The following is a 26,193-nucleotide window of genomic DNA, read 5'->3' on the forward strand; positions in this document are numbered from 1 at the left end:
TAATCCTCCTGACATGGCTTTTTGGTGGAACAAAGGATGTGTAAGTTCATTGATGAAAAAATATTTTGAGATGTTGATTTGAAGCCCACAGTTGTTATAATCCCTATGGAATTGGATTGAGCAAAGAAGAAATGAATTTGGCCTTAGAGAAATTAAAACTGTATGAAATGACTCAATTAATTTGTAAAAAACATTTAAAATAACTGGATAATGCATGAAAGAGTACTTGGCCTAGAAGTAAATACTGAAAGACTTTTGTAGGAATTCGATCACTAGCAGTCTGCTGTGTTTGCAGAATTCTTATTTGCTGTTGAATGGGTCAATACTAGTGGTCACTGAAGTATTACTAGGCTTATTCTTCTATATAATTTATTGTTGAAAGCGTTATGAGATTAATTTTATTTTTATTTTATTTTTATTTATTTTATTTTATTTTTTTTATGAGATTAATTTTAAAAGATAGTTGAGAATATGTAGAAAGGAGATATTGATTGAGGTCAGAGGATGGACTAGGAAGTCAGGAGTTAGAAACAGGTTAGCAACACATTTTCTATTTTTACCCATGAATACCTCAGGCAAGAAGGTAAAATGATTCAGTTAAAAGACCTTATATCTTTCATCCATTTTGAGTTTGAGTCTTTTGCTATGTAGAAGCTTTTTATCTTATGTTCCAATAATTCATTTTTTCTTTTGTTTCCCTTGCCTTTATAGATGTATCTTGCAAGATGTTGCTGTGGCCAAGTTCAAAAAGGGTGTTGCCTGTGTTCTCCTCTAGGATTTTGATGGATTCTTATCTCACATTTAGATCTTTCATCCATTTTGAATTTATCTTTGTATATGGTGTCAGAGGATGGTCTAGTTTCATTCTGCACATGGCTGTCCAATTTTCCAAGCACCATTTATTGAAGAGACTGTCCTTTTTCCAGTGGATAGTCTATACTGCTCTGTCGAATAATAGTTGACCACAAAGTTGAGCGTTCACTTCTGGATACTACATTCTGTTTCATTGATCTCTGTGTCTGTTTTTGTGCCAGTACCACACTGCCTTGATGATCACAGCTTTGTAGTACAACCTGAAATCTGGCATTGTGATGCCCCCGAATCTGTTTTTCTTTTTTAATATTCCCCTGGCTATTTAGGGTCTTTTCTGATTCCACACAAATTTTTTTATTTATTTATTTTTGATTCCACACAAATCTTAAGATTATTTGTTCCAACACTCTGAAGAAAGTCCATGGTATTTTGATAGGGATTGCATTAAATGTGTAAATTGTCCTGGGTAACATTGACATTTTCACAATATTAATTCTTCCAATCCATGAGCATGGAATATTTTTCCATCTCTTTGTGTCTTCCTCAATTTCTTCAGAAGTGTTCTGTAGTTTTTAGGGTATAGACCCTTTACCTCTTTGGTTAGGTTTATCCTAGGTATCTTATGCTTTTGGGTGCAATTGTAAATGGGATTGACTCCTTAATTTCTCTTTCTTCAGTCTCATTGTTAATGTATATAACTGCCATTGATTTCTGGGCATTGATTTTGTATCCTGCCACACTGCCAAATTGCTGTATGAGTTCTACCAATCTTGGGGTAGAGTCTTTTGGGTTTTCTATGTACAGTATCATGTCATCTGCAAAGAGGGAGAGTTTGACGTCTTCTCTGCCAATTTGTTTTTTTTTTAATTTTTATTTATTTATGATAGTCACAGAGAGAGAGAGAGAGAGAGAGAGAGGCAGAGACTCAGGCAGAGGGAGAAGCAGGCTCCATGCACTGGGAGCCCGATGTGGGATTCGATCCTGGGTCTCCAGGATCGCGCCCTGGGCCAAAGGCAGGCGCCAAACCGCTGCGCCACCCAGGGATCCCTTCTCTGCCAATTTGAATGCCTTTTATTTCTTTTTGTTGCCTGATTGCTGAGGCTAGGACTTCTAGTACTATGTTGAATAGTAGTGGTGAGAGTGGACATCTCTGTCATGTTCCTGATCTTAGGGGAAAGGCTCCCAGTGTTTCCCCATAGAGAATGATATTTGCTGTGGGCTTTTCATAGATTGTTCTTAAGATGCTGAGGAATGTTCCCTCTATCCCTACATTCTGAAGAGTTTTGATCAGGAATGGATGTTGTATTTTGCCAAACGCTTTCTCTGAATCTATTGAGAGGATCATATGGTTCTTGTTTTTCCTCTTGTTGATATGATCAATCACATTGATTGCTTTACGAGTGTTGAACCAGCCTTGCATCCCAGGGATTAATCCCACTTGGTCATGATGAATAATCTTCTTAATGTACTGTTGGATCCTATTGGCTAGTATATTGTTGAGAATTTTTGCATCTGTGTTCATCAGGGATATTGGTCTATAATTTTTCTTTTTGGTGGGGTCTTTGTCTGGTTTTGGAATTAAGGTGATGCTGGCCTCATAGATCGAGTTTGAAAGTATTCCATCCTTTCATCTTTCCGAACAGCTTTAATAGAATAGATATTGTTTCTTCTTTCTTTATTTTTTTTAAGATGTCATTTATTTATTCATGAGAGACACACAGAGAGAGAGAGAGGCAGAGACACAAGCAGAGGGAGAAGCAGGCTCCATGCAGGGAGCCTGATGTGGGATTCCATCCCAGGTCTCCAGGATCAGGCCCTGGGCTGAAGGTGGCGTTAAACAGCTGAGCCACCTGGGCTGCCCTGTGTCTTCTGTAAGCATTTGATAGAATTCCCCTGGGAAGCCATCAGGCCCCGGACTTTTGTTTCTTGGGACGTTTTGGATGACTGCTTCAATTTCCTCCCTGGTCATCGGCCTGTTCAGGTTTTCTATTTCTTCTTGTTCCAGTTTTGGTAGTTTGTGGTTTTCCAGAAATATGTCCATTTCTTCTAGATTGCGCAATTTATTGGAGTATAGATGCTCGTAATATGTTTTTAAAATCATTTGTAAAAAAAAAATAAAATCATTTGTATTTCCTTGGTATTGGTGGTGATCTCTCCTTTTTCATTCGTGATTTTATTAATTTGAGCCTTTTCTCTTTTGTTTTTAATAAGACTGGCTAATGGTTTATCTATCTTATTAATTCTTTCAAAGAACCAACTCCTGGTTTTGTTGATCTGTTCTACAATTCTTCTGGTCTCTATTTCATTGAGTTCTGCTCCAATCTTTATTAACTCTCTCCTGCTGGGTTTAGGTTTTATTTGCTGTTCTTTCTCAGTTCCTTTAGGTGCAAGGTTAGCTTGTGTACTGGAGTTCTTTCCAGTTTTTTGAGGGATGGTTGTATTGCGATATATTTCCCTTTCAGGACTGCTTTTGCTGTATCCCAAAGATTTTGAATGGTTGTATCTTCATTCTCATTAGTTTCCATGAATCTTTTAAATTCTTCTCTAATTTCTTGGTTGACCCTTTCATCTTTTAGCAGGATGGTCTTTAACCTCCATGTGTTTGAATTTCTTCCAAATTTCTTGTGATTGAGTTCTAGTTTTAAAGCATTATGGTCTGAAAATATGCAGGGGACAATCCCAATCTTTTGGTATTGATTAAGAACTGATTTCTGACCCAGTATGTGGTCTATTCTGGAGAACGTTCTATGTGCACTTGAGAAGTATGTGTATTCAGTTGCTTTTGGATGTAAAGTTCTGTAAATATCTGTGATATCCATCTGGTCCAGTGTATCATTTAAAGCTCTTGTTTTTTTGGAGATGTTGTGCTTAGATCTGTCATTTGTAGAAAGATACAGATGCAGTGAAACACTGGGACACCTGCACCCCAATGTTTATAGCAGCAATGTCCATAATAGCCAAACTGTGGAAGAAGCCACGGTGTCCATCAAAATATGAATGGATAAAGAAGATGTGGTCTATGTATACAATGGAATAAAACTTAGCCATTAGAAATGACAAATACCCACCATTTGCTTCAACATGGATGGAACTGTAGGGTATTATGCTGAGTGAAGTAAGTCAATCGGAGAAGGACAAACATTATATGGTCTTATTCATTTGGGGAATATAAAAATAGTGAAAGGGAATAAAGGGGAAAGGAGAGAAAATGAGTGGGAAATATCAGAGAGGGTGATAGAATATGACAGACTCCTAACTCTGGGAGGCAAACAATGGGTGGTGGAAAGGGAGGTGGGTGGGGGGTTTTCAACATCATTTGTATTTCCTTGGTATTTGTCGTGATCTGGGTGACGGGCACTGAGGGGGGCACTTGACGGGATGAGCACTGGTGTTATGCTATATGTTGGCAATTGAACTACAATAAAAATATATATATAATAAAAATAAAAAGAATAAGAAATAGAAGTCTTCAAATAGTTTAACGTTCCCCCTTAAGACACTTGAAAAGAAGAACAAACTAAAACCAAAACAAACAAAAAGAAATAAATAAATGTTAGAACAGAAAAAAAATGAAGTAAAGAATAGACAACAGAAAAACAATCAAACCAAAAGTGGATTCTTTGACAAGATCACCAAAATGACAAACCTTTAGCTAGACTGACTTAAAAAAAAAAGGGAGTTCAGACTCAAATAACTAAAATCAGAAATAAAAGCTAGGACATTATTATCAGCTTTACAAAAATAAAAAAATATAAGTAGATCCTATGAACAGTTCTATACCAACAACTTATATAGATTAGATGAAATGAACAAATTCGAAGTCACAAACTAGTAACTCAAGATAAATGAATAAACTGAATATACTTATAACAAATAGATTGGATTAGTAGTAAGCCTTGCCACAAAGAAAAACTCACTCCAAGATGGCTTCACCTTGAAGTGAATTTTATCGTTTAGGGAAGAATTAACACCAGTCCTTCACAAACTCTTCCAACATATAAGAGAGGAGGGAACATATTCAATAAGACCAGTATTGCCCTAATATCAAAACTAGACCATACTATCACTAGAAAACTATAACCAAGATCTCTTATGTAAGCATACAAAGATCCTCAACAAAATACTACTAAATTGAATCCAGTAGTCTATAAGAAGGGTTATATACCAAGGGCAAGTGGGATTGATCCAGGAATGCAACGTTGGTTCAAGATAGGAAAATCAATGTACTACACCAAATTAAGGGAAGAAGGACATAATGCTCAGTAAGGATAGATATTACATTTTTCCCAGTCTGCTATCAACTGCCTAGCCATACATTTAAATATAGCAGCTGCTTCAATTCTCACAATAAGTGATTTTAACATTATCCTTTCTTTCAGGCTGTACAGTACACATTTGCAAGATTGCAGAACATATTTGGCTGTTCTCATCTCCACTGTCCTGAGAATACTATGTGTGAAGAAATTTGAAGAAATCTGTTTGCCTAGGTAAGGTTTCTATTTTCAGGTGGCAAGTGGAACTCCTACACTTCTAAAAAAAAAAAAGTAATTGAAAAGGTATACAAATCTTTTTTTTTTTTTTTTTTAGATTTCTACATCAGACAAATTGGACAAGGATTTTTACCTTAATTTGGTCTCCAACTCTAGATCTCACTCTGCCTGAAAATATATTAAGTCCCAAGGTTCTTACGTGTTTGTTTATAGTACAGTCAATAGATTGGATTAGTATCTCAACCTCCTCTAATGACCTCAGCCAGGGAGGATATTTCCTCAGGGATATGTGATCTGAATGAAACCCCATGTTATTTTTACAGCTTTTAGCATCCTTCATGCTCCATTTTGTAATACTCAAGGGCTTGGAGGAGGAGTGCTTTACAACACAATTTATAGACCAGGAATGTAGGCTGTTAATACATGAACTTAACGTTCAGGAAAAAGAGCCATTCAGGTGAAGATGTGTTGTTCATAGACAGATTCTCCCAAATATCTATTTCTAAAGCAAAATCTTAAAAGAAAAAACATCTATAATTAATTCCTGAGAGAGCAAAGCCTTAGATAGAAAGCCTTGATGTTCTCAGTATCATCTCTAAACGTGATGGTTCAAGAAGAAACTGTTTTCTTATTTTAAGGGTAGAATAAGAGGGGGGTATTAAGTGATAGAAATATTTGTGTCTTTTTTTTCTATAGCCATAGAACTAGGTGTTGAAGATCAGAAGATTCTCCTTAGTACCTAAGGACTTTGGATTCCAAATTCAAATTCAATATTTTCTTCTTCTTTGACTTGAATTTCCAAGGCATTGGAATTTTGAAAACGCCATTGTCTAGTCAGTGGGGAATTGAGAAATATACATGTACATACCATGAAATTTGTACAACGGTATATAATGGTTATTTCTTTTTCTTAAATACATTGAGCATTCTCCCTAACAACAGAGGTAACCATGGTAAGTTAACTAGAACTGCTGATTTTTAATCCAGTTTCTTATATTTCCATTTTCCCTTAAAGGGTTTATAATGAAAATCATTGAAATATTATTTTCGATATTTTATGGGGAACCACTTTGGGATGATATAGGATGTTTTGCAGAAATATTTGTTCTCCTCACTGTATGTGTATTTTATATATATATATATATATATATATATATATATATATATAATGTATCAGGAATAATTTCACATTTTATGGATTCTTGAACCTGGAGACAGTGCAGCAGGGCAGCAGATTGAAGCTAGATGGTCCCTGAAGAGTTTCTGTCAGTGATAGGGCATATGATATGATGGTTTGGAGAGATGGAGATTGGCTTTTGTATGGTCACTCATATTCTTGAAGCAGTGCTCTGATTTTCATAATTTCTAGTGAAAGAGGCGGTGGTGGGGGGAATTTGTTCTAGTGATAGAAGGAGAGATGAGAGGCAACTGAAAAAGACAGAAAGGGAAATTTAAGATGAAGCCAATATAGGGTGTATGACTTTCACTGTGGTCAAGATAGGTCAGCATGGGAGAGAAGAGAAGGACAACATTTGGATTCTATTTCTTAAGGGAAATCTTAAGCCCTAAAACTGAGAACCATAAGGAGAATGGGTTAATATATAAAATCTACACAAAAGAATGTACCTCCTGCTGCAATTGGGAAACTAAACTAAACTCCAGGCTCAGGGACACTTGCTATTCTGACTGTTAAACTTTCTTGGATTTTGTTCTAACTTAGGTAAGACCTTATTTCTTATATAGTGGATGTAGTCTCAACAATATGATGGAATTTTTGCATTCTTAACTTGGACTTAGCCCATTTTCTTATGGATTCAAGATAGGTATTACTAAAGATAAGAGATGAAGGTTAATTCTTTTTGTCACCTTACAGTGGTTTTTCCTTGGAAACATTCATCTTAAGGAGGCAAGATGGAGAAAAAAAAATCATTGTATTGAGCATTAGAAGACTTTTTCTTGTGGTCTGATACTAATCAATTAGCTGTGTTTTCTTGGACTTTGTTTCTCTGGACCTCAGCATCCTCATCTTTTAGGAGCATATATGTTGATAAAATGCAAAGTACTGGTGCATTTTTAACGTATATCAATTTTAGTGTTCTATGCCTCCTTGAACTCATTAACATCTGACTCTACATTTAATAGCTTAGCAAAAGAACTTTCATGGATTTTATATGGTCACAGGTGGTGGCTTTCGGTACCAACCCACTTGTCCAAACTCTGACTTTGGCTGATTCTCAGAAGTAAACTGTATCTGTACTGGAGAGGCACTTAGTGCTGAAGAGCTAGAGACAGGCATTCGGGGTTTAAAAACAGTTGTTTCTTTTTAAAAAATCCTTATCACTTTCAACAAGTCATTTATCTCCACTTAACTAGAGGTTCATTTTACTTAAAATATAGATAACAGTGTACCATGTATAGCACTATTTGAAGATTAAGTGAAATAATGCATGTGAAGTACTTAGTATAATGCCTAGCACATGATCAACTCTCAAAAAATGAACTATTATTGTAGGAACTACATAGTATAAAAACAAATCTCTGCCTGCTATTAAGAATGGGGTAAAACAGAGATAAAACAAAAGTTTCCGTTTTGGAATATTTGAGTATATGGAATTTAAACAACAAAGATTTCTGTGCTTGGAAGAAGTTTGTCAGCTTCAGTCCTTACTTTCAATTGCAGTCTGAGGGTTATTTTATGGAAGATCAGGGTCATCCTGCTAGATCAACACCTTTCTGTAGTTCTCATTTATCCAAAAAAGTGGGAATTAGAGGGTTTGAGTGGTAATAGTTACACTACTGGTCTTTGGACTATGACAAGAAAAGAAACTGATCCTGTGCTTGAGTCTGTCTATTAATAGCGGATATTAAATACATCAATTTTGACATAAGACCAAGTTATTCTGCTTGTATGTTTGTTTCTATATGGTATGAGACAGATGAAAATTGTAATAGACAATCATTTAAAAATATACTTAATTTACTTCAAGATTGATAAGAAAGAAATGATAAATGAAATAATGACAATTAATTAGTCAAAGTTGGGGTTTTCTGTCTGATTTTGACCATGAAACTCCATTTTTAGCCTGGACCTTCAAGAAGCTATAAAAACACATTAGTTGATTTTTGGTTCTCCCAAAGGCCATCTCCTCTAGAGAAGAGTTGGCTATTAGAAGTGTGCTCAATTTTCTTCTTAAGGGTTCTTGTCCCTGGAAAGATTCTCTGATGCATTGGGCTTCCAGAATGGAGACCACTATCTTGGGCCTTGGAACTCTAAGGCGAGCTTCTCAGTGAAGAATTTGTGGGATCATCTGGAAGAGGTGTTCTTTCCATATTCCTCATTCTGTACCTTGCCCATGTGTAACAGGGACAGTTTATCTTACACTTCACTGCCTTTGGCATTTAAGAGTACATTGAGATACAGAGAATAAAGCAATCTGAGGTCCAGGAAAAAGCGGCAAAACTTAGCTTTGAATACTATATTTAAATACTATATTGAAGTTTAATTGAGTGTCCACTAAGAGAAGTTTTGAAGTACCTATTCCTTCAGAGTTTTAGAAAAGGAAGGAATCATCTGTGAGATTGCTAGAGTACTGTTAAAGGCCAGAGTTTTGGACTGTTTCATGATTTTATGGTTCCTTTTTTCTTTCTTTCATTTTTTTTTTTTTTTTTAAAGATTTTATTTATTTATTCATGATAGTCACACAGAGAGAGACAGAGAGGCAGAGACACAGGCAGAGGGAGAAGCAGGCTCCATGCACCGGTAGCCCGATGTGGGATTCGATCCCGGGTCTCCAGGATCACGCCCCGGGCCAAAGGCAGGCGCCAAACCGCTGCGCCACCCAGGGATCCCCCTTTCTTTCATTTTTTAAAGGTAAAGCATTCCTCCCTGGAGTTTTAATCACCTATATCACATAGATGGAAAATAAAAGAAATGTGACTGAATTTATTTTAATAGGTCTTACACAGAACCCCACAATGCAGAATATAGTATTTCTGGGATTTTTGATTCTGTACATGGTAACACTCTCAGGCAACTTGCTCATTGTGGTTACCATTACCACCAGCCAGGCTCTGAACTCCCCCATGTACTTCTTTCTGACTCATCTTTCCGTGATAGACACAATTTATTCTTCCTCTTCAGCTCCTAAGCTGATTGTGGACTCCCTTCATGAAAAGAAAATTATCTCCTTTAGTGGCTGTATGGCTCAAGTCTATGCAGAACACATTTTTGGTGCTACAGAGATCATCTTGCTGACAGTGATGGCCTATGATCGCTATGTGGCCATCTGCAAACCTCTTCACTATACTACTGTCATGAACCATAGGCTGTGCATTCTCCTGCTGGGCGTGGCCTGGACTGGAGGATTTCTCCATGCAACCATTCAGATCCTCTTCACAGTCTGGCTGCCCTTCTGTGGCCCTAATGTCATAGATCATTTCATGTGTGACTTGTACCCTTTGTTGAAACTTGTTTGCATGGACACTCATACCCTTGGTCTCTTTGTTGCTGTCAACAGTGGTTTCATCTGCCTTTTAAACTTCCTCCTATTGGTGGTGTCCTATGTGGTCATCCTGTACTCCCTAAAGAACTATAGCTTGGAGGGGAGGCGCAAAGCACTTTCCACCTGTGTCTCTCACATTACAGTGGTTGTCTTGTTCTTTGTGCCCTGCATATTTGTGTATCTGCGTCCAGTGACCACTCTGCCCATTGATAAAGCTGTTGCTGTCTTTTACACTATGGTGGTCCCTATGTTAAATCCCTTAATCTACACCCTCAGAAATGTTGAGGTAAAAAAAATGCTATGAGGAAGCTCTGGAGAAAAAAAGTGACTTCAGATAATGAATAAGCAGAACCTTTGAGCACCACATCTAGAAGTAATAGAAGTAATCTAGTGCAAGCCTCTTGATCTACAGATGAAGACATCAACTCTAACAAGGAGCTGAATAACATCAGCAGATAACCACTTAAGCACAGAACTAGGGCTTGAGCTGGAATCCAAACTTCCTGTCTCTTATCCCATACTCTTGTCATTACAACTTACTGCTTTTTAATCCATAAATACTTACCTATTACTTGAAAATCTCAAATATCTTTAGAAGCTAGAACACATGAATCTAGAATATTGGATAGGTATTAAAATAATCTTATTGGATAGGTATTAAAATAATCTTATGTAACAGTGAGATGTTGATTACTACTGATTATTGAGAATAACAGGTTTAATGATGTTCCTTTATTTTTGGCTCTGGTATCAATATAACCTCTTTCTTTTGTGAATTTTCTTGTTTATTAAATTTTTATTATACAGTAAAAAGAGATAGTATTTATCAAATGCCTATAAGGCCTATAGGTGTATTAGGTACTATACCACTCAGGGCTCATATAGGAGACAGATAACACAGTAATTTGAAAAGGGGATGTTTACATACAATTGTTTGTTATAGCAGAGCATTAACTGGAAATGGCTAATGATTACTCCAAAGAACGCCCTGGGACGGAGAGATGAATATCATAGAAAGGAACATGTTTAGAAGGTGGAATCCTTCCCCAAGGCAGGGATTCATCTTTTGGAGGAGTAGTTGTTGCCCATTGGATGGTGAAGTTCACTAGCTTGTCTTGGGCCAGAACTAGTTCATGGTAGATGGAGAGAGACTGACAGGCAAAAAAGGGACTAGTAAGGTGGGAACATCCCACTGGGTCACTGGTTGTCTGAGGCAGGTAAACAGAGGACTGTGGCCTCGACTGGCAAGCAGGAAACAACCCTCAAGGCTGCAGTTGGACCAAGGCTGGTGGAAAACGCCCCAATTATGGTGCAGGTCGACTGAACTGAGAACCTGATTTCTGGGTGCCTGTGAGATTCCCTGGAACCTGTCTGCAGAAGTGCCACTGAAACTCATTGGGAAGTCATCCATGGAGGTGGCAGTGTCAATATGACTAGATGTCTTTCCAGCCTCTTCCCTCAAGTACACACTCTGCATGGAGCCTGCTCCTCCCTCTGCCTGTGTCTCTGCCTCTCTCTCTCTCTATATATATATCTCATGAATAAATAAATAAGTATAATCTTTAAAAAAAGACTACATATTTAAAAATAAAAAAATAAAAAAATCTTCCTTTATATCAAGTCAAAGAGTATGCTTCTATAAATTTCACCATGTAAATAGGAAATCTAGTCCTTTTTCCCTGTGATTGCCCTTTAAAGTATATATAAAAATAGCTATCATGTGTTTCTCAAGTCTTTTCTTCTCTAGATTAAATATTTTCAGTTACTATAACCATTATTTACATGTCATGATTTTTGATTCTTCATGATATTGTCACATTATTGGCTTATTAAACATGTCTAGCCAATAAAAATAAAATAAAAATAAAAATATCAATATCAAATTTATTTGCATATTTTAAACTCAAATCTAGCATCATGGGGCTAATCCCCCTTGGTCATGGCGCATGGTATTGAATGCCTTGAATTCAGTTTTGCTGAGGTTTAATTTTTGACCAATAAAATTTCTGAGTCTTTGCATGTCTGAAAATGAATTTTATTTTCATATTTGAATCCTATATTGCATGATACAGAATTACTGGTTATAGCTTTTTTCCTTGAGAACATTAAAGATTTTTTTCATTAGATCCTAATTTCTACTTTTGCTAACAAAAATTCTGATGCCAATCTGATTTTTAAAATTTCTTTCATAGCCTTTTTTTTTGTTTTATAAATTTGGTATCCTACTGGATTTATAATAATAGACAAATTGACACTTTTATAGTTTGAGTTTTGGATATTTTTTTTGCTTTTTTTCTTTCTAAAAATGTCAAAATGGCTACTTGATAGACCACTGAAGACCACCCATAGTTGACCAAATCACACTTTCCATAACTGATATCTGATACTTTTATGGCTTTAATTGCCATCTATATACTCAAAGTTCTTACACTACCAGAGTGTAGGCCTCCAAACTTTCACATCCCAATCATCACTGCAACCTCTAACTACTCTCCTTTGCTAGTCTTATCCCCTTCAATCCATTTCCCACCCTGTAGCCAGAGTTATCATTCTGAAACTCAAATCTAACTATACCACTCCCTGGATTAAAAACAAACTTTCAATGTTTTTGAATTGGTTAGCCATATTGAATTGACTAGGTTTCCTCCGTACTCTTTGTTACCTCCTGGCCTTTTTTACATATTCCATCTTCCAGGACACTCTGCCAATTGACTTATTTCCACCACTGGGTTCTGTTTGTTATGTTATTTCATCCAGGAATCTTCTGATCCTATGTGTCTCTCCAATGTAGTTTCATAGCACCTCATGACTCCACTCTCTTACATTCGTAACACTTGTAAAACTTCCTCCTGGGAATCTTTCAATGGATTCTAAGGTCTGTGAAGGGAGAATCTGGTTCTCTTTTTATTTACCACTGAAGCCCCAGCAGCTATAAACATGCCTGATACATTTCTTGGGCTCAAAAATATTTGTTGATAAATTAAGGAAGGACAAAAGAACGAATGGGATATTTTATCCTGAGACTTGTGTTTAGAAAGAGCCACATATTTTAATAATGATGTGGTACCAAAAACTAAACTGATTGGGACACCTGGGTCGCTCAGTGTTTGAGCATCTGCCTTTGGCTCAGGCTGTGATTCCAAGGTCCTGGGATTGCATCCCCCATGGGGCTCCCCACAGGGAGCCCGCTTCAGCTCTGCCTGTGTCTCTGCCTCTCTCTCTCTCTCTCTCTCTCTCTGTCTCTCATGAATGAATAAAATCTTTAAGAAAGTAAGCTGATTAACAAAAAATCGTAACATAAGCAGGCCACATTCATAAGATACTAAAATGTCACCGAAGGTGGGAGAATATCAAGGTAAACTATCTGCTTATATATTGAGAATTATAGTTTTAATTTATTTTCCATCCTTAGTATAAGCAGGAATAAAAACAAATTGTAGTTCCCCTGAGAGCCCTAGCCAGAATTCTCCTTAGAGTTGAATCAGATAAAGGTGGGAAAGAATTCCCTAGCTTCCAGTACTACTTTCGTGCTCTTTATTTTTGAATTTATTCATCTTCCTTTATACTTTTCATTCATTCATTCATTCACTCAATATGTATTGTGCACCAGACATCATGTTACCTTGTAGAGGCTATTGTTACGTAGTAGACAAGTACTTTAGAGAGTATGACTGTATATTTAATAAATAGAATTTTCTGTCTGAAATCAAAATATTCTTTGAGTCATTACTCTTTCTGATAGGGTAACAGTGTAAGATGGCTGATATTAGCAATAAAAAATGGTTCTGAACCTACAACAGAACTTGGAAGCCTGGCCTAATCTTCACCTACCCCTTTAGATGTTAAATGGCTAAATCTTTTATAGCCCTAAACAGTTACATGCCATAGTGTTATAGGCAACATGTACAATCAATTGTGATATGTGAAAACAAGCAGTTATTCCTGAAAAACTATTAGGCTTTTGTTGTAGATAATGAACTAGTATATTTGCCTGGCATTTAACAGCATTTAAGAACATGATCTGGGAAATCAGCCAGTTCTGATTATTACTGGCTTTCCAATATATCGGTATCTTTCCTTTTCTCTGTTTCCTCACCCGTTTCCCCTTTCTATCAGTTTCTATAATCAGTGATGATAGCAGGGCCTACCTCCTTGGATAGCAATAAATTCTTTCTTTAAGTTGTTATTAGAAGGAAAGCCTATGAATCCGTATATATGGTTGAAGCTAGTAAAACTAAACCCCAATTTGGTAGAGTTTTCTGAATATGCAAAGTCGTCCTGGGTTATGTTTTCTCTTTTCTTGCATCCATTGGTGCTACTCTCAATACAGAATTTATGATTCATAGTGGTTAATTTATTTCTCCCTCCCTTAGGCATTCCTTGTGGAAATCATCCAAAATGTCATTTTGGCCTTTGTTTCCATTGAATCAATGTTGAGCCCCAGGCACATTTATTTGTCACCTGAAATAGCTTTCTTACTACATAATTTCCTAATAGCATTCTTCATTTGGGCATTTCTCAAGGTATAGATTAAGGGGTTTAACATGGGAGTTATAATAGTGTGGAACACTGCAACTGCCTTATTAATGGATAACGTAGCTGCGGGTCTCATGTACACAAATATGCAGGGCACAAAGAATAGGACAACCACTGTGATGTGGGAGACACAGGTGGAGAGGGCTTTGCGCTTTGCCTCCAAGTTGTGATTCCAGAGGGAGCATAGAATGACCACATAGGAGACCATTAAGAGGAGGAAGATTAACAGACAGATGAATCCACTGTTGGCAGCAACGAAGAGCCCTAAAGTGTGGGTATCAGTGCAGGCAAGATTGATCAAAGGATTCAGATCACACATAAAATGATCTATGACATTTGGATCACAGAAGGGTAATTGGAAAATGAAGAGGATCTGTATAGTTGCATGAAGAAAGCCTCCAACCCACACCACTCCCATTAACAGGCCACACACTCGCCGATTCATGATGGTTGTGTAGTGCAGTGGCTTGCAGATAGCCACATAACGGTCATAGGCCATCACAGTAAGCAGGATGCCTTCAGCACCTCCAAAAAAATGTTCTCCAAATATTTGGGTCATGCATCCATTGTATAGGGTAGTCTTCTTTTCATGGAGCGAATCTATGATCAGTTTGGGAGTATTGACAGAGGAGTAGCAGGCATCAATAAAGGAGAGAGAGGCCAGGAAAAGGTACATGGGGGATCCCAACAATGGGCTGGCAGTGATGGTGATCACAATGAGCATATTACCTACCACAGTGATGGTGTAGATGACAAAAAACACAACAAATACAATTTTCTGCATCTTTGGATTCTCTGTAAGCCCCAGTAGAACAAACTCTGTCACATTGTTCCTAATCTCCATGCGCTTCACCTGATAGTTAATTATATTGCCTAAAGAGAAAATAATTTTTATTAATGCAACCCTGAATTTGCTAAACTTTCCATTCTAATATATAATACATTTATGGATTCTATTGAACTGTGAATTCTTTTGAGGTTGTGTATGTGTTGGAAATACAGATTATGGGTGCTTGAAAATTATTCAGATTGCCTCTCAGTTGAAGTCTTTGTTAAGATTATGGGCATATGGAGCTTTTGGAAACACAGGCAGAGACTACATGTGTACATATAGTCATCCCAGGTGACCAAGAGTCTAAATTGAAGTAGTAGATTATACACACCACGGTAGCCAAACCTGAGGTGTGGTAGTAGATGGATGTAGTCTCCAAACACAGAACCTCAGACTTTTCTCTTTAACATCTCGGAAATGGAGAACCATGGAAGGTAACTGAGAACATGAGTGGTAGGATAAAGAAGACTGTGAAGGGAGGAAGCTTGGATTTTATTCTCGTAAAGATCTTTGTGTGCTTTGCCTGAAATGATTTGAGGTTCATTTAGGGGGTGGAAGGAAGACACAGGAATCGCAGAGGCAGACAATTCATAGTAGTTGAATAAAAAGTAACAGGGCATGGTGATGGGAATGAATTGGATGGATACAAGAGCTACTTACACATAATCATAATGCATGTTTCCTAAGTCCAATGACTTTAAAATAGCTAGAAATATACTTTTGAACAATTGATTGCTGTGTGCATGGTATGTAGCAAGTACTTTGTGTACATGGTCCTTTTTCATATGATGACATGTGTGGTTGGTATTAATATCGTTCATTTTGCAGATGAGGAAACAATCTCAGAGATAAATGTTAATAATTATAACAATGATGGCAATATTAACCAAAGCTAACTGAACACTTAGTGTGCTTTAAGTGTTTTTGCAGATATTTGGTTAGGTAAGCCTCACTACAAACCTACAGGATGGCTCATTTTAATCCCTATTTTACACATTAGGGAATAGAAGCATAGAGAAGAAGTTAAGAATCTTGCTTAAGATGACTGAGCAGCTAATAAAGGCTGGAGCAAAGAAAGGTCAGGTTATACTTATGGTTATACTTGTTAATTGTTGGCCCTCCAAATTTTTAATCCATGCCCTATATTGTTACTTTACAAGAAACAACAAGTTGAATTAGTCATCTCTTTTTGATATGACCATGATACTTGTAATTACTTTAATAGAACTTTATTTATTTATTTTATTTATTTATGATAGCCACAGAGAGAGAGAGAGAGAGAGAGAAAGAGAGAGAGGCAGAGACACAGGCAGAGGGAGAAGCATGCTCCATGCACCTGGAGCCCGACGTGGGATTTGATGCCGGGTCTCCAGGATCACGCCCTGGGCCAAAGGCAGGCGCCAAACCACTGCGCCACCCAGGGATCCCTACTTTAATAGAACTTTAGAGGCAAGCTTATGTGCAGCAGTTTCATCCGCAGACACACAGCACACACAATGGCATATAGGAGCTCACAAATCTTAAAAATGTGGTACTCTTTCATTGAACAACCCTTTTTTCTTGATCTCTCCCCAAGTACTAAGTCTTTCTTACTGTATCTTCCTCTAAAAATTGGGCTGCTACACTCTTCTGCAAAATATAAAAACCAGTTATCCCCATGGTTAATTGTATTGGTTTGAAAATCAGAAAGACCAGAGTACAATCCTTGTTCTTCCATTTGCAATTTATTTTATCTGGGGTGCATTACCTTAGTACCTTACATCCTTGTTTCCTCATCTATAAAGGAAGAATAATAATATCCACCTCACAGGTTATCCCAATTATTTGAAACATTGACCACACTGTTTGGGACACACAAAGGACTTTCATTTAATTTTATGACTGTGATTGCCCCTATGAGATAGGAAGAATTGACAGTTTGGGTAATAATACCACAGAAACATTTAACTATGCAATGAGTTTAGGAAGGATCACCACCAATTTTACACTCAAAGAAACAATAGAGACTTGTGTCATACATAGAAGTTAATCCCAGGATCTGTTCTCCATGTTTGTGCTTGGACAAACAGCTGCTGATCTTTTTGATTTAATTTTCATATTTGTGAGTTTGTAATGTAATAAAAATGTGTTTTCATTCTTATGATTTTTCTTCATTATTAGGAGGTGTCTTATGGTCAAAGCATGGTGCCTAATGTCAGAAAGCAGGGTCCTACCATTTTCTTAATGAGCCCCCAATTTTTTAAGTGTCATATTAGCTAATAATATTCATAAATCATCTTTTGAAGAATTGGGATAAGGATAAATTATTCTATTACTATGTTTGGAAGGTGTTGAAAAATAATGAGTAATATATGTGGGAAGTAACACTCTTTAATAAAGTATCAGCACTATTGAAAAACTTACCTTAGCTGTCTTGGATGATCTTAGTGATGTTTGCCGGGAATATTCAGCAACAGTCCCATCTTCAAACTGACCTCTACTTGTAATAAGTAATTTTCAATATGAAAAATATATCACACTTGGGAAGGGCCTATTCAGATAATTCGCTATCAATTCAACAGTTATTAAGAAACTGTATACATTAGATATGTGCAATTTTGGGGAGTATATCATTATTCCTCAATGAGTCTACTAAAATAAAAGAGTACTCTTATGAGTCCAAATCTTTCCATTGAGCCTAACACCTCAAAACTTTTTCACAGAAAATCTATTTGAAATGTGTTTTCTGGTTTTGAATTTAGAATGGATTCACTCGAAACACTACAGAGAAATAATCTATTTATGGCTTTGGTCCTGTGGAGCAAGAGGCAGACAGTGTGGAAAAATTACATTCAGGTGGTTCATTCTGCTCATGATGAATCTTGCTCTGGAGAGGTGAACAGAAACATTTTAACTTTTCTCTGTAAAGATATTTAAAGAGGTTTGCATCAATGTTCAGGGACCTTGTCTTGGAGCTCTTGTTTCCTCTCCCAGGAATTAATTATCTCCTTTGATGGAAAGGCTTTGTCTTAGAAACAGTATTCTAAGGAGACGTGTTGACAAACACTCATTCTTAGGTGGAGAATTGTATTTCCTACACTTGGAACCTAAGCCTGTGAGTCTCCTTCCTCTCTGTGTCCTGGGTTGTTCAGAAAACTAAATGCCAGGGCACTCGAATGGCTCAGGGATTGAGCATCTGCCTTTGGCTCAGGTCATGATCCTGGGACCCTTGGATGAAGAGTCTTGCATCAGGCTCCCTGCAGGGAGCCTACGTCTCCCTCTGCCTATGTCTCTGCCTCTCTCTATGTGTCTCTCATGAATAAATAAATAAAATTACAAAGAAAGCAAGCAAGCCAGATTCTATGTAAATAGAAGGATGCCATAATTCCAGTGGAACTGTGATGTAGTTCCCCTGTAGGCTGATGTCACAGAGGAGTTTCTCCTTAATAATCAATATTAAATCTTTTTAGGAACCCACTAATGATTCCTTAAGAGCTAGAGCAGTGAGGGCATAAAGCAAATGGACAGCCATTTTATAGTTCTTGGACCTCTTTTTTCTTTGGCTTATTGAAATATCATGAACAAATAAAGTTGTGTGAATTTAAGATGTATAACTTGATATGTTAACATAAGTATACATTGTGAAATAATCACCACAACCAAGCAATTTAACATTTTATCACTCAGGAAAAAGAACTTTTCCTCTATGGTCAGAAACATGACAGGAATGCCCACTCACCACTGTTGTTCAATATAATACTAGAAGTCCTAGCCCCAGCAATCAGAAAACAAAAAGAAACAAAAGGCATTCAAATTGATAAAGAAGGAGCCAAACTCTCTCTCTTCACAGAAGACATGATGCTTTTTGTGGAAAACCCAAAGACTCCACCCCAAAATTACTAAAACTCATACCACAATTCAGCAAAGTGGCTGGATATAAAAATCAATGCACTGAAATAAGTTGCATTTCTATACACTAACAATGAGACAGAAGAAAGAGAAATTAAGGAATCAATCCCATTTATAATTGCACCAAAATCATAAGATATGTAGGAATAAACCTAACCAAAGGAGTAAAGGATCTGTACTCTAAAAACTATAGAACACTTATGGAAGAAATGAAGAAGACACAAAGGAATAGAAAAACCTTCCATGCTCATGGATTGGAAGAATAGTTAATGTTAAAATGTCTGTGCTACCCAGAGCAATCTACGCATTCAATGCAATCCCTATCAGAATACCATTGACATTTTTCACAAAACTGGAAAAAGTAATCCTAAGATTTGTATGGAATCAAAAAAGACCCTGAGGTCCCTGAGCCAGAGGAATCTTGAAGAAGAAAACTAAAACTGGTGCATCTCAATGTCAGATTTCAAGCCATATTACAAAGCTGTGATCATCAAGACCGTATGTACTGGCACAAAAATAGGCACTTATGTCAGTGGAACAGAATAGAGAACCCAGAAATGGACTCTCAACTCTATGGTCATCTCATCTTTGACAAAGCAGGAAAGAGTATCCAATGGAGAAAAGACAGTCTTTTCAACAAGTGGTGTTTGGATAATTGGACAGTCACATGTAGAATGAAACCAGACAAAAATGAATTGAAAATGGATGAAAGATCTACATGTGAGACAAGAACCCATCAAAATTGTAGAGGAAAACAGAGGTGGCAACCTCTTTGATCTCAGCTGCAGGAACTTCTTGCTAGAAACATCTCCAAAAACAATGGAAACAAAACCAAAAATGAACTATTTGGACTTCATCAAGCTAAAAAGCTTCTGCACAACAAAGGAAACAGTCAACAAATCTAAAGGCAACTTATAGAATGGGAGAAGATATTTGCAAATGACATAACACATAAAGGAAAACCTTTTTTAGTATCCAAAACCTATAAAGACTTTATCAAACTAAACATCCAAAAGACAAACAATCCAGTCAAGAAATGGGCAGAAGACATGAACAGACATTTCCCCAAAGAAGACATACAAATGGCCAACAGACACATGAAAAATTCTCCACATCACTTGTCATCAGGAGATGACAAATCAAAACCACAATGAGATACCTACCATCTCACACCAGTCAGAATGGCTAAAATTAAGATAGGAAAAAACAAATGGTGAGGATGTGGATAAAGGGGAAACATCTTACACTGTTGGTGGGAATGCAGGCTGGTGCAGCCACTCTGGAAACAGTATAGAGGTTCCTCAAGAAGTTGAAAATAGAACTACCCTATGATCCAGCCATTGTACTACTAGGTATTTACTCCAAAGGTACAAATGTAAAGATCCAAAGGTGCACCTGCACCTTAATGTTTATAGCATCAATGTCCACAATAGCTGGAAAGAGCTGAGATGTCCATCGACAAATGAATGGACAAAGATGTGTTTTATATAGATGCAAAATGTGTTTACACATTACATATATAATGTAATATTACTCAGCCATCAGAAAGGATTAATACTTACCATTCATGTGGAATATAAGAAACAATGCAGAGAATCATAGGGGAAGGGAGGGAAAATGGAATAGAAAGAAATCAGAGAGAGAGACAAACCATGAGAGACTCTTAAGTATAGCAAACAACTGAGGGTTGTTGTAGGGGAGGTGGGTAGGAGGATGTGGTAATTGGGTGACTGGCATTAAGGAGGTCATGTGATATGATGAGTACCAGGTGTTATATAGAACTGATGAATTACTGAAGTCTATGTCTGAAACTAATGATGAACTAACTATATGTTGGCTGATTGAATTTAAATAAAAAATATAAAAAATAAAATAAAAGTCTATTCTTTAACCATTAAAATACTTTGCTATCTTTGTAAAAAAATACATTTGAGTTTATTTATGAACATTCTGTTATGTTTCTGGACATATCTATCTGTTTGTCTTTATGCCAATTAGGACACAATATTGATTCCAGGACCTTAAGAATAAACCTTGAAATTAGATGTCAAATAAGTTCCTCAAATGTGTTCTTTTTTTGAGAGTGATTTGCTATTATAGACACTTTAAAATTTATACATTTTTAAAATAAATTTAGAACAGATTTATTGATTTCTCCAATAATCCTGTTGGGGTTTTTATGGAAATCACATTGAAAATTTACAAATGATACGGTAAAAATATTGGGTTTTCTAGTCCATCACATGTACACATCTCCCTTTATGTATTAAATATTCTTTGCAATATTTTCTACTTTTCATATACCTGTTTTTTTAAGTTATAGATATAGAAGATCAGTTTTATAGAAAGGCATGAAACCAAATTTTTTCTTCTCTTAGATAACACTCTATTTGTTATGACTTTCAACATGCTCGACTACTAAATTTCAAAAACAAAAATTTACTTACAGTAATTATTTTATAGACTGAGAATTACCTAGCTTTCTGTATTTGTTTTTTTATAAATTTATTTTTTATTGGTGTTCAATTTACCAACATATTGAATAACACCCACTGCTCATCCCATCAAGTGCCCCCCTCAGTGCCTGTCACCCAGTCACCCTCATCCCCCGCCCACCTCCCCTTCCACCAACCTTGTTTGTTTCCCAGAAATAGGGGTCTCTCATGTTCTGTCTCCCTCCCTGATATTTCCCACTCATTTTTTCTCCTTTCCCCTTATTCCCTTTCATTATTCTTTAATTTCCCCAAATGAATGAGACCATATAATGCAATTGCACTGCTGGGGATTTACCCAAGATACAGATGCAATGAAATGCCGGGACACCTGCACCCCGATGTTTATAGCAGTAATGTCCACAATAGCCAAACTGTGGAAGGAGCCTCAGTGTCCATCGAAAGATGAATGGATAAAGAAGATGTGGTCTATGTATACAATGGAATATTATTCAGCCATTAGAAATGACAAATACCCACCATTTGCTTCGACGTGGATGGAACTGGAGGGTATTATGTTGAGTGAAATAAGTCAATGGCAGAAGGACAAACATTATATGGTTTCATACACCTGTTGAATAAATATTACCTATATGTCACCGTAATATTTTTATTATGTAAATGTAAAAAATGTAAACCTAATATTTCATTTCTTAAATATTGGTTATAATTTCAATTTCTAATTGTTTAATGTTTTTCGCAGAAGTATAGTTGATGTTTTAATATTGACATAAACTATGGCTATGCCAAATTCACTGATTGGGTAAATCATTTATTTTAGCACACTTGACATTTTCTCTGTACACAATTATGCCGTCTGCAAAAAATTTTTACAATTTTACTTTTTCATTTCAAGTCTCTATGTGTTTTATTTCTTTTTTTCTTGTTTCAATGATGAGGACCTAGAGTACAATATATAATAGTAAGATTGTATATCCCTATCCATCTTCAAGATCAAGAGGAGTATACATCATTAATATGATGACATCTATAGATTTTATGAAGATGATTTTTATCAGTTTGAACAAATAATTTTCTATTGTTCACTTACTAACTTCTAAAAGAAACCTTAAATCTGGGTTGAAATTTATCCATTTTTAGGCATCTTTTGACATGATCATGTAGTTCTCCTTTATTCTATAGTGACTTATTTTGAGTGATATTCGAATGTTAAACCAACCTTTATTCTTAGGACAATCTGGGTATGATTTTGGTGCATTATGATTTTTAGAAATTACTGATTAGATTTACTCAAATTTGTTAAAAGTCTTTTGCACATGTTCTTGTAATGTCATTTGTAATTTAGGCAATGCAGGGTCAAATAATGAGCTGCATAGTGTTTTCTCCTCTATGTTTTGAAAGAGTTTGTATAGGATTAGTTTTATTTCCTTACATATTTATTCAGTCAGTCATTTTTTTTAATTGAACATGTCACAAAAGAGGGTTAGTCAAAAAGACCAAAACTCATGTTATCATCACTCTCCTCAGATTCTTCTTTGTCTGTTTCCACTTTCTTCTCCTCATCTGGGGCAGTGATGGCAGATGGAGCAAGACCTCCTGCTGTTGTAGCAGGAACTGCTGGGCAAGTTCACCAGCCCCTGTGTTGTAGGTGAGGCTCCTGATGTTGCCATTGGCCAGGGCCTTTACAAACAAATCTGGCCAGAAAAGTCGAACATTTACACTGACTGCTTTAATGATGGCATTGATATTTTCCTCCTTAACATTCACCTTCTTGTGATGTAGGCTGAGTAGATGCAGGTGAGGTCTGAAACCAAGGTGATAGTGTGGGCGAGTTGCGGGTGGGCCTTGCTGGGGTTGGTTCTAGTTGCTGGGTGAAGTTAGGGCCTCACCCCAATGTAGACTTACCTTCTTCTGAGGACTGAAACTCTTGGCAGTAGCTAAGCAAAAGCAGCATTCCTTATTTTTAAAATATATGGAATTTGAAAAAAAATGTATAATTAAAACTGAAGCCATTGGGACTGGAGTTATTTTGAGAAGGATTTTTTTTTAAATATTTTTTTTCAATTTTTATTTATTTATGATAGTCACAGAGAGAGAGAGAGAGAGGCAGAGACACAGGCCGAGGGAGAAGCAGGCTCCATGCACCGGGAGCCCGATGTGGGATTCGATCCCGGGTCCCCAGGATCGCGCCCTGGGCCAAAGGCAGGTGCCAAACTGCTGCGCCACCCAGGGATCCCCTATTTTGAGAAGGATTTTAACCACAAATTCTATTTCTTTAACTGATATAGGACTATTTTGGTTTTCTATTTCTTTTTCAGTCAGATCTTATAATACTTTTCAAAATAATTGGTTTTTAGTTGTCAAATGTATTGGCATTAGTTTGTCATAATATTTCCGTTTTTAGTTGTCAAATGTATTGGCATTAGTTTGTCATAATATTTCCTAGTATCCTGTTAATGTCTGCAGAATATATAATGCTCTATTATCTTTTATTCTTTCCTTTTTTTAGAGAGAGAGAGAGGAGAGAGAGTACACTTGCATATGAGTGGTGGTGGGAGAGGGCTGAGGAAGAGGGGAGAGCAAATCTGAAGCAGGCTCCATGCCCAGTGTGGATCCCAACCCCAGGCACAATCTCACAACCCTGAGATCATAACCTGAGCCAAAATCAAGAGTTGGATGCTTAACTGATGGAGCCACCAGACACCCCATGTTTTAGTCTTGATATGAGTGATTTGCCTCTTTTTTCTCTCTTATCCTTTCTTACTCTTCCTCTTTCCCTCTCCCTTCCTCTTTGTTATTCTAGCTAAAGTTTTGTCAATTTTATTTAAGCTTTTCAAAGAACCAGCTTTTCATTTCATCGATTTTTTCTATTGTTTTTCATTTTTTGTTTCATCAATTTTTGTTCTTATCCTTATGATTTCCTATCTTCTACTTTCTGATTAATTTCCTCTTATTTTTCTACCCGTGTAATCATGACAACTACCTAATTTCACAACATTTTTTATCACCCTATACCAGTTACATAGTCCATTTCTAGTTCTCCCCTTCCCTAGCCCCTTAGCCAGCCACTAACCTGTTTTCCATTTCTATAGATTTGTTGATTCTGGATATTTTATATACACAAATAACTTTTTGAGAATCACCAACTGTTTTTCCTCATCTCTAGACCATTTTATTTTATTTATTTTATTTTTTTATTTTTTTTTATTTTTTATTTTTTTCTTTTATTTATTTATTTTTTATTTATGATAGTCACACACAGAGAGAAAGAGAGAGAGAGAGAGGCAGAGACTAGGCAGAGGGAGAAGCAGGCTCCATGCACCAGGAGCCTGACGTGGGATTTGATCCCGGGTCTCCAGGATCGCGCCCTGGGCCAAAGGCAGGCGCCAAACCGCTGCGCCACCCAGGGATCCCCTTATTTTATTTTTTAATAATAAATTTATTTTTTATTGGTGTTCAATTTGCCAACATACAGAATAGGAAGTATCAGAAAGGGAGACAGAACATGAAGACTCCTAACTCTGACAAATGAACTAGGGTTGGTGGAAGGGGAGGAGGCCAGGGGTTGTGGGGATGACTGGGTGGCGGATGAGCTCTAGACCATTTTATATCCCTATAGTAATGTATCGGATTTTTAATTATTCCTCCTTTCAAGAAGCTGGTTACAACTGGGGTTTTTCAGCTGCTTCATGCATTTTAACTCTTCTACTAAAGTAATTTTCAGGTAATTGATAGTGGCAATGAAACTTGTAGTCAACTTGAATATATGATTGGAAAAGTACAATTGATTGGTCTTAACTCTAACAGAATAAAACCACAAATGCCATTGGACCTTGGGTAATGTTTTTGTAGGTTCAACTTCAACATTACTTTGTCTCCAAGAATTCCATCTTCACACTAGTTTAAGGCATGTTCCTATTATGGCACTGTGTTCTTTTTTTTTTTTATAATGCTCACCGCTGTCTCTTCTTTTTTTTTAATAGTTGAATTCTTTCATATGAGGGCAGAGAAACTATCTGGGCTGTGGGGGTAAATATGTATTTAAAGTTTAGTTTTATGGGTTGCCTGTGTGGCTCGGTCAGTTAAGCATCTAACTCCTGATTTCAGCTCAGGTCATGATCTTGGGGTCCTGGGATTGAGCCCCATGTTGGGCTCCATGGTCAGTGGGGAGTCTGCTTCAGGGTTCTCTCTCTCCCACTTCTTCTGCCCCTCCTCCCCCTCATGCATGCTCTCTGGACGTCTCTAAAAAAATAAATACATCTTTAAAAGAATGAATAAATAAATTTTAGTTCTGTCACTACTCAGCTTCTGATCTTGGGTAAATTACCTATATTCATAGTGCCAGTTTCCTCATTTGTAGAATAAAAATTAATAATAGTGCCCATCACAAGGTGTACATCACATATTGTGTTTAATACAGGGCTTGGCATATAGCACTCACTAGTTACTGTTGTTATTATTGAACAACACTGTGCCTGGTATATTTTAGATGTTCCATGAACATTTATTGGGGAAAAAAAGAAACAAATAATCTAAGGTTCTAACTAGGAATAATTATCCTATTCCTGGAGGTCAATTCTAACCCTTGTCAAAAAAGTCCTTCTCTAGTCAGAGGGACTATAGGAGGAAGAGAGAAGCATTTGGCTACCACTTTGGCAAAGACTCCTAAAATTAACTAC

General features: G+C 36.7%; 2 protein-coding genes and 1 pseudogene across 2 annotated transcripts; 1 reads left to right on the forward strand and 2 right to left on the reverse strand.

The window, feature by feature from the left end:
• Positions 1-9,218: 9,218 nt before the first annotated feature.
• LOC144292628 (olfactory receptor 4C12-like) lies at positions 9,219-10,109 on the forward strand. Its single transcript, XM_077863280.1, has one exon. The coding sequence runs from the start codon at positions 9,219-9,221 to the stop codon at positions 10,107-10,109; it is 891 nt and encodes a 296-aa protein (XP_077719406.1).
• Positions 10,110-14,223: 4,114 nt separating this feature from the next.
• LOC144292627 (olfactory receptor 4C46-like) lies at positions 14,224-18,495 on the reverse strand. The gene is made up of 2 exons (XM_077863279.1): positions 17,577-18,495; positions 14,224-15,214 (listed from the first exon to the last, which is right to left on the reverse strand). The coding sequence occupies exon 2, from the start codon at positions 15,183-15,185 to the stop codon at positions 14,256-14,258; it is 930 nt and encodes a 309-aa protein (XP_077719405.1). The 5' UTR covers positions 15,186-15,214; positions 17,577-18,495; the 3' UTR covers positions 14,224-14,255.
• A 4,502-nt stretch (positions 18,496-22,997) lies between these two features.
• On the reverse strand, positions 22,998-25,851 carry LOC144293158 (large ribosomal subunit protein P1 pseudogene; annotated as a pseudogene).
• Positions 25,852-26,193: the final 342 nt, after the last annotated feature.

Source organism: Canis aureus, chromosome 21 (genome assembly GCF_053574225.1).
Source record: "Canis aureus isolate CA01 chromosome 21, VMU_Caureus_v.1.0, whole genome shotgun sequence".
NCBI lineage: Eukaryota > Metazoa > Chordata > Mammalia > Carnivora > Canidae > Canis > Canis aureus.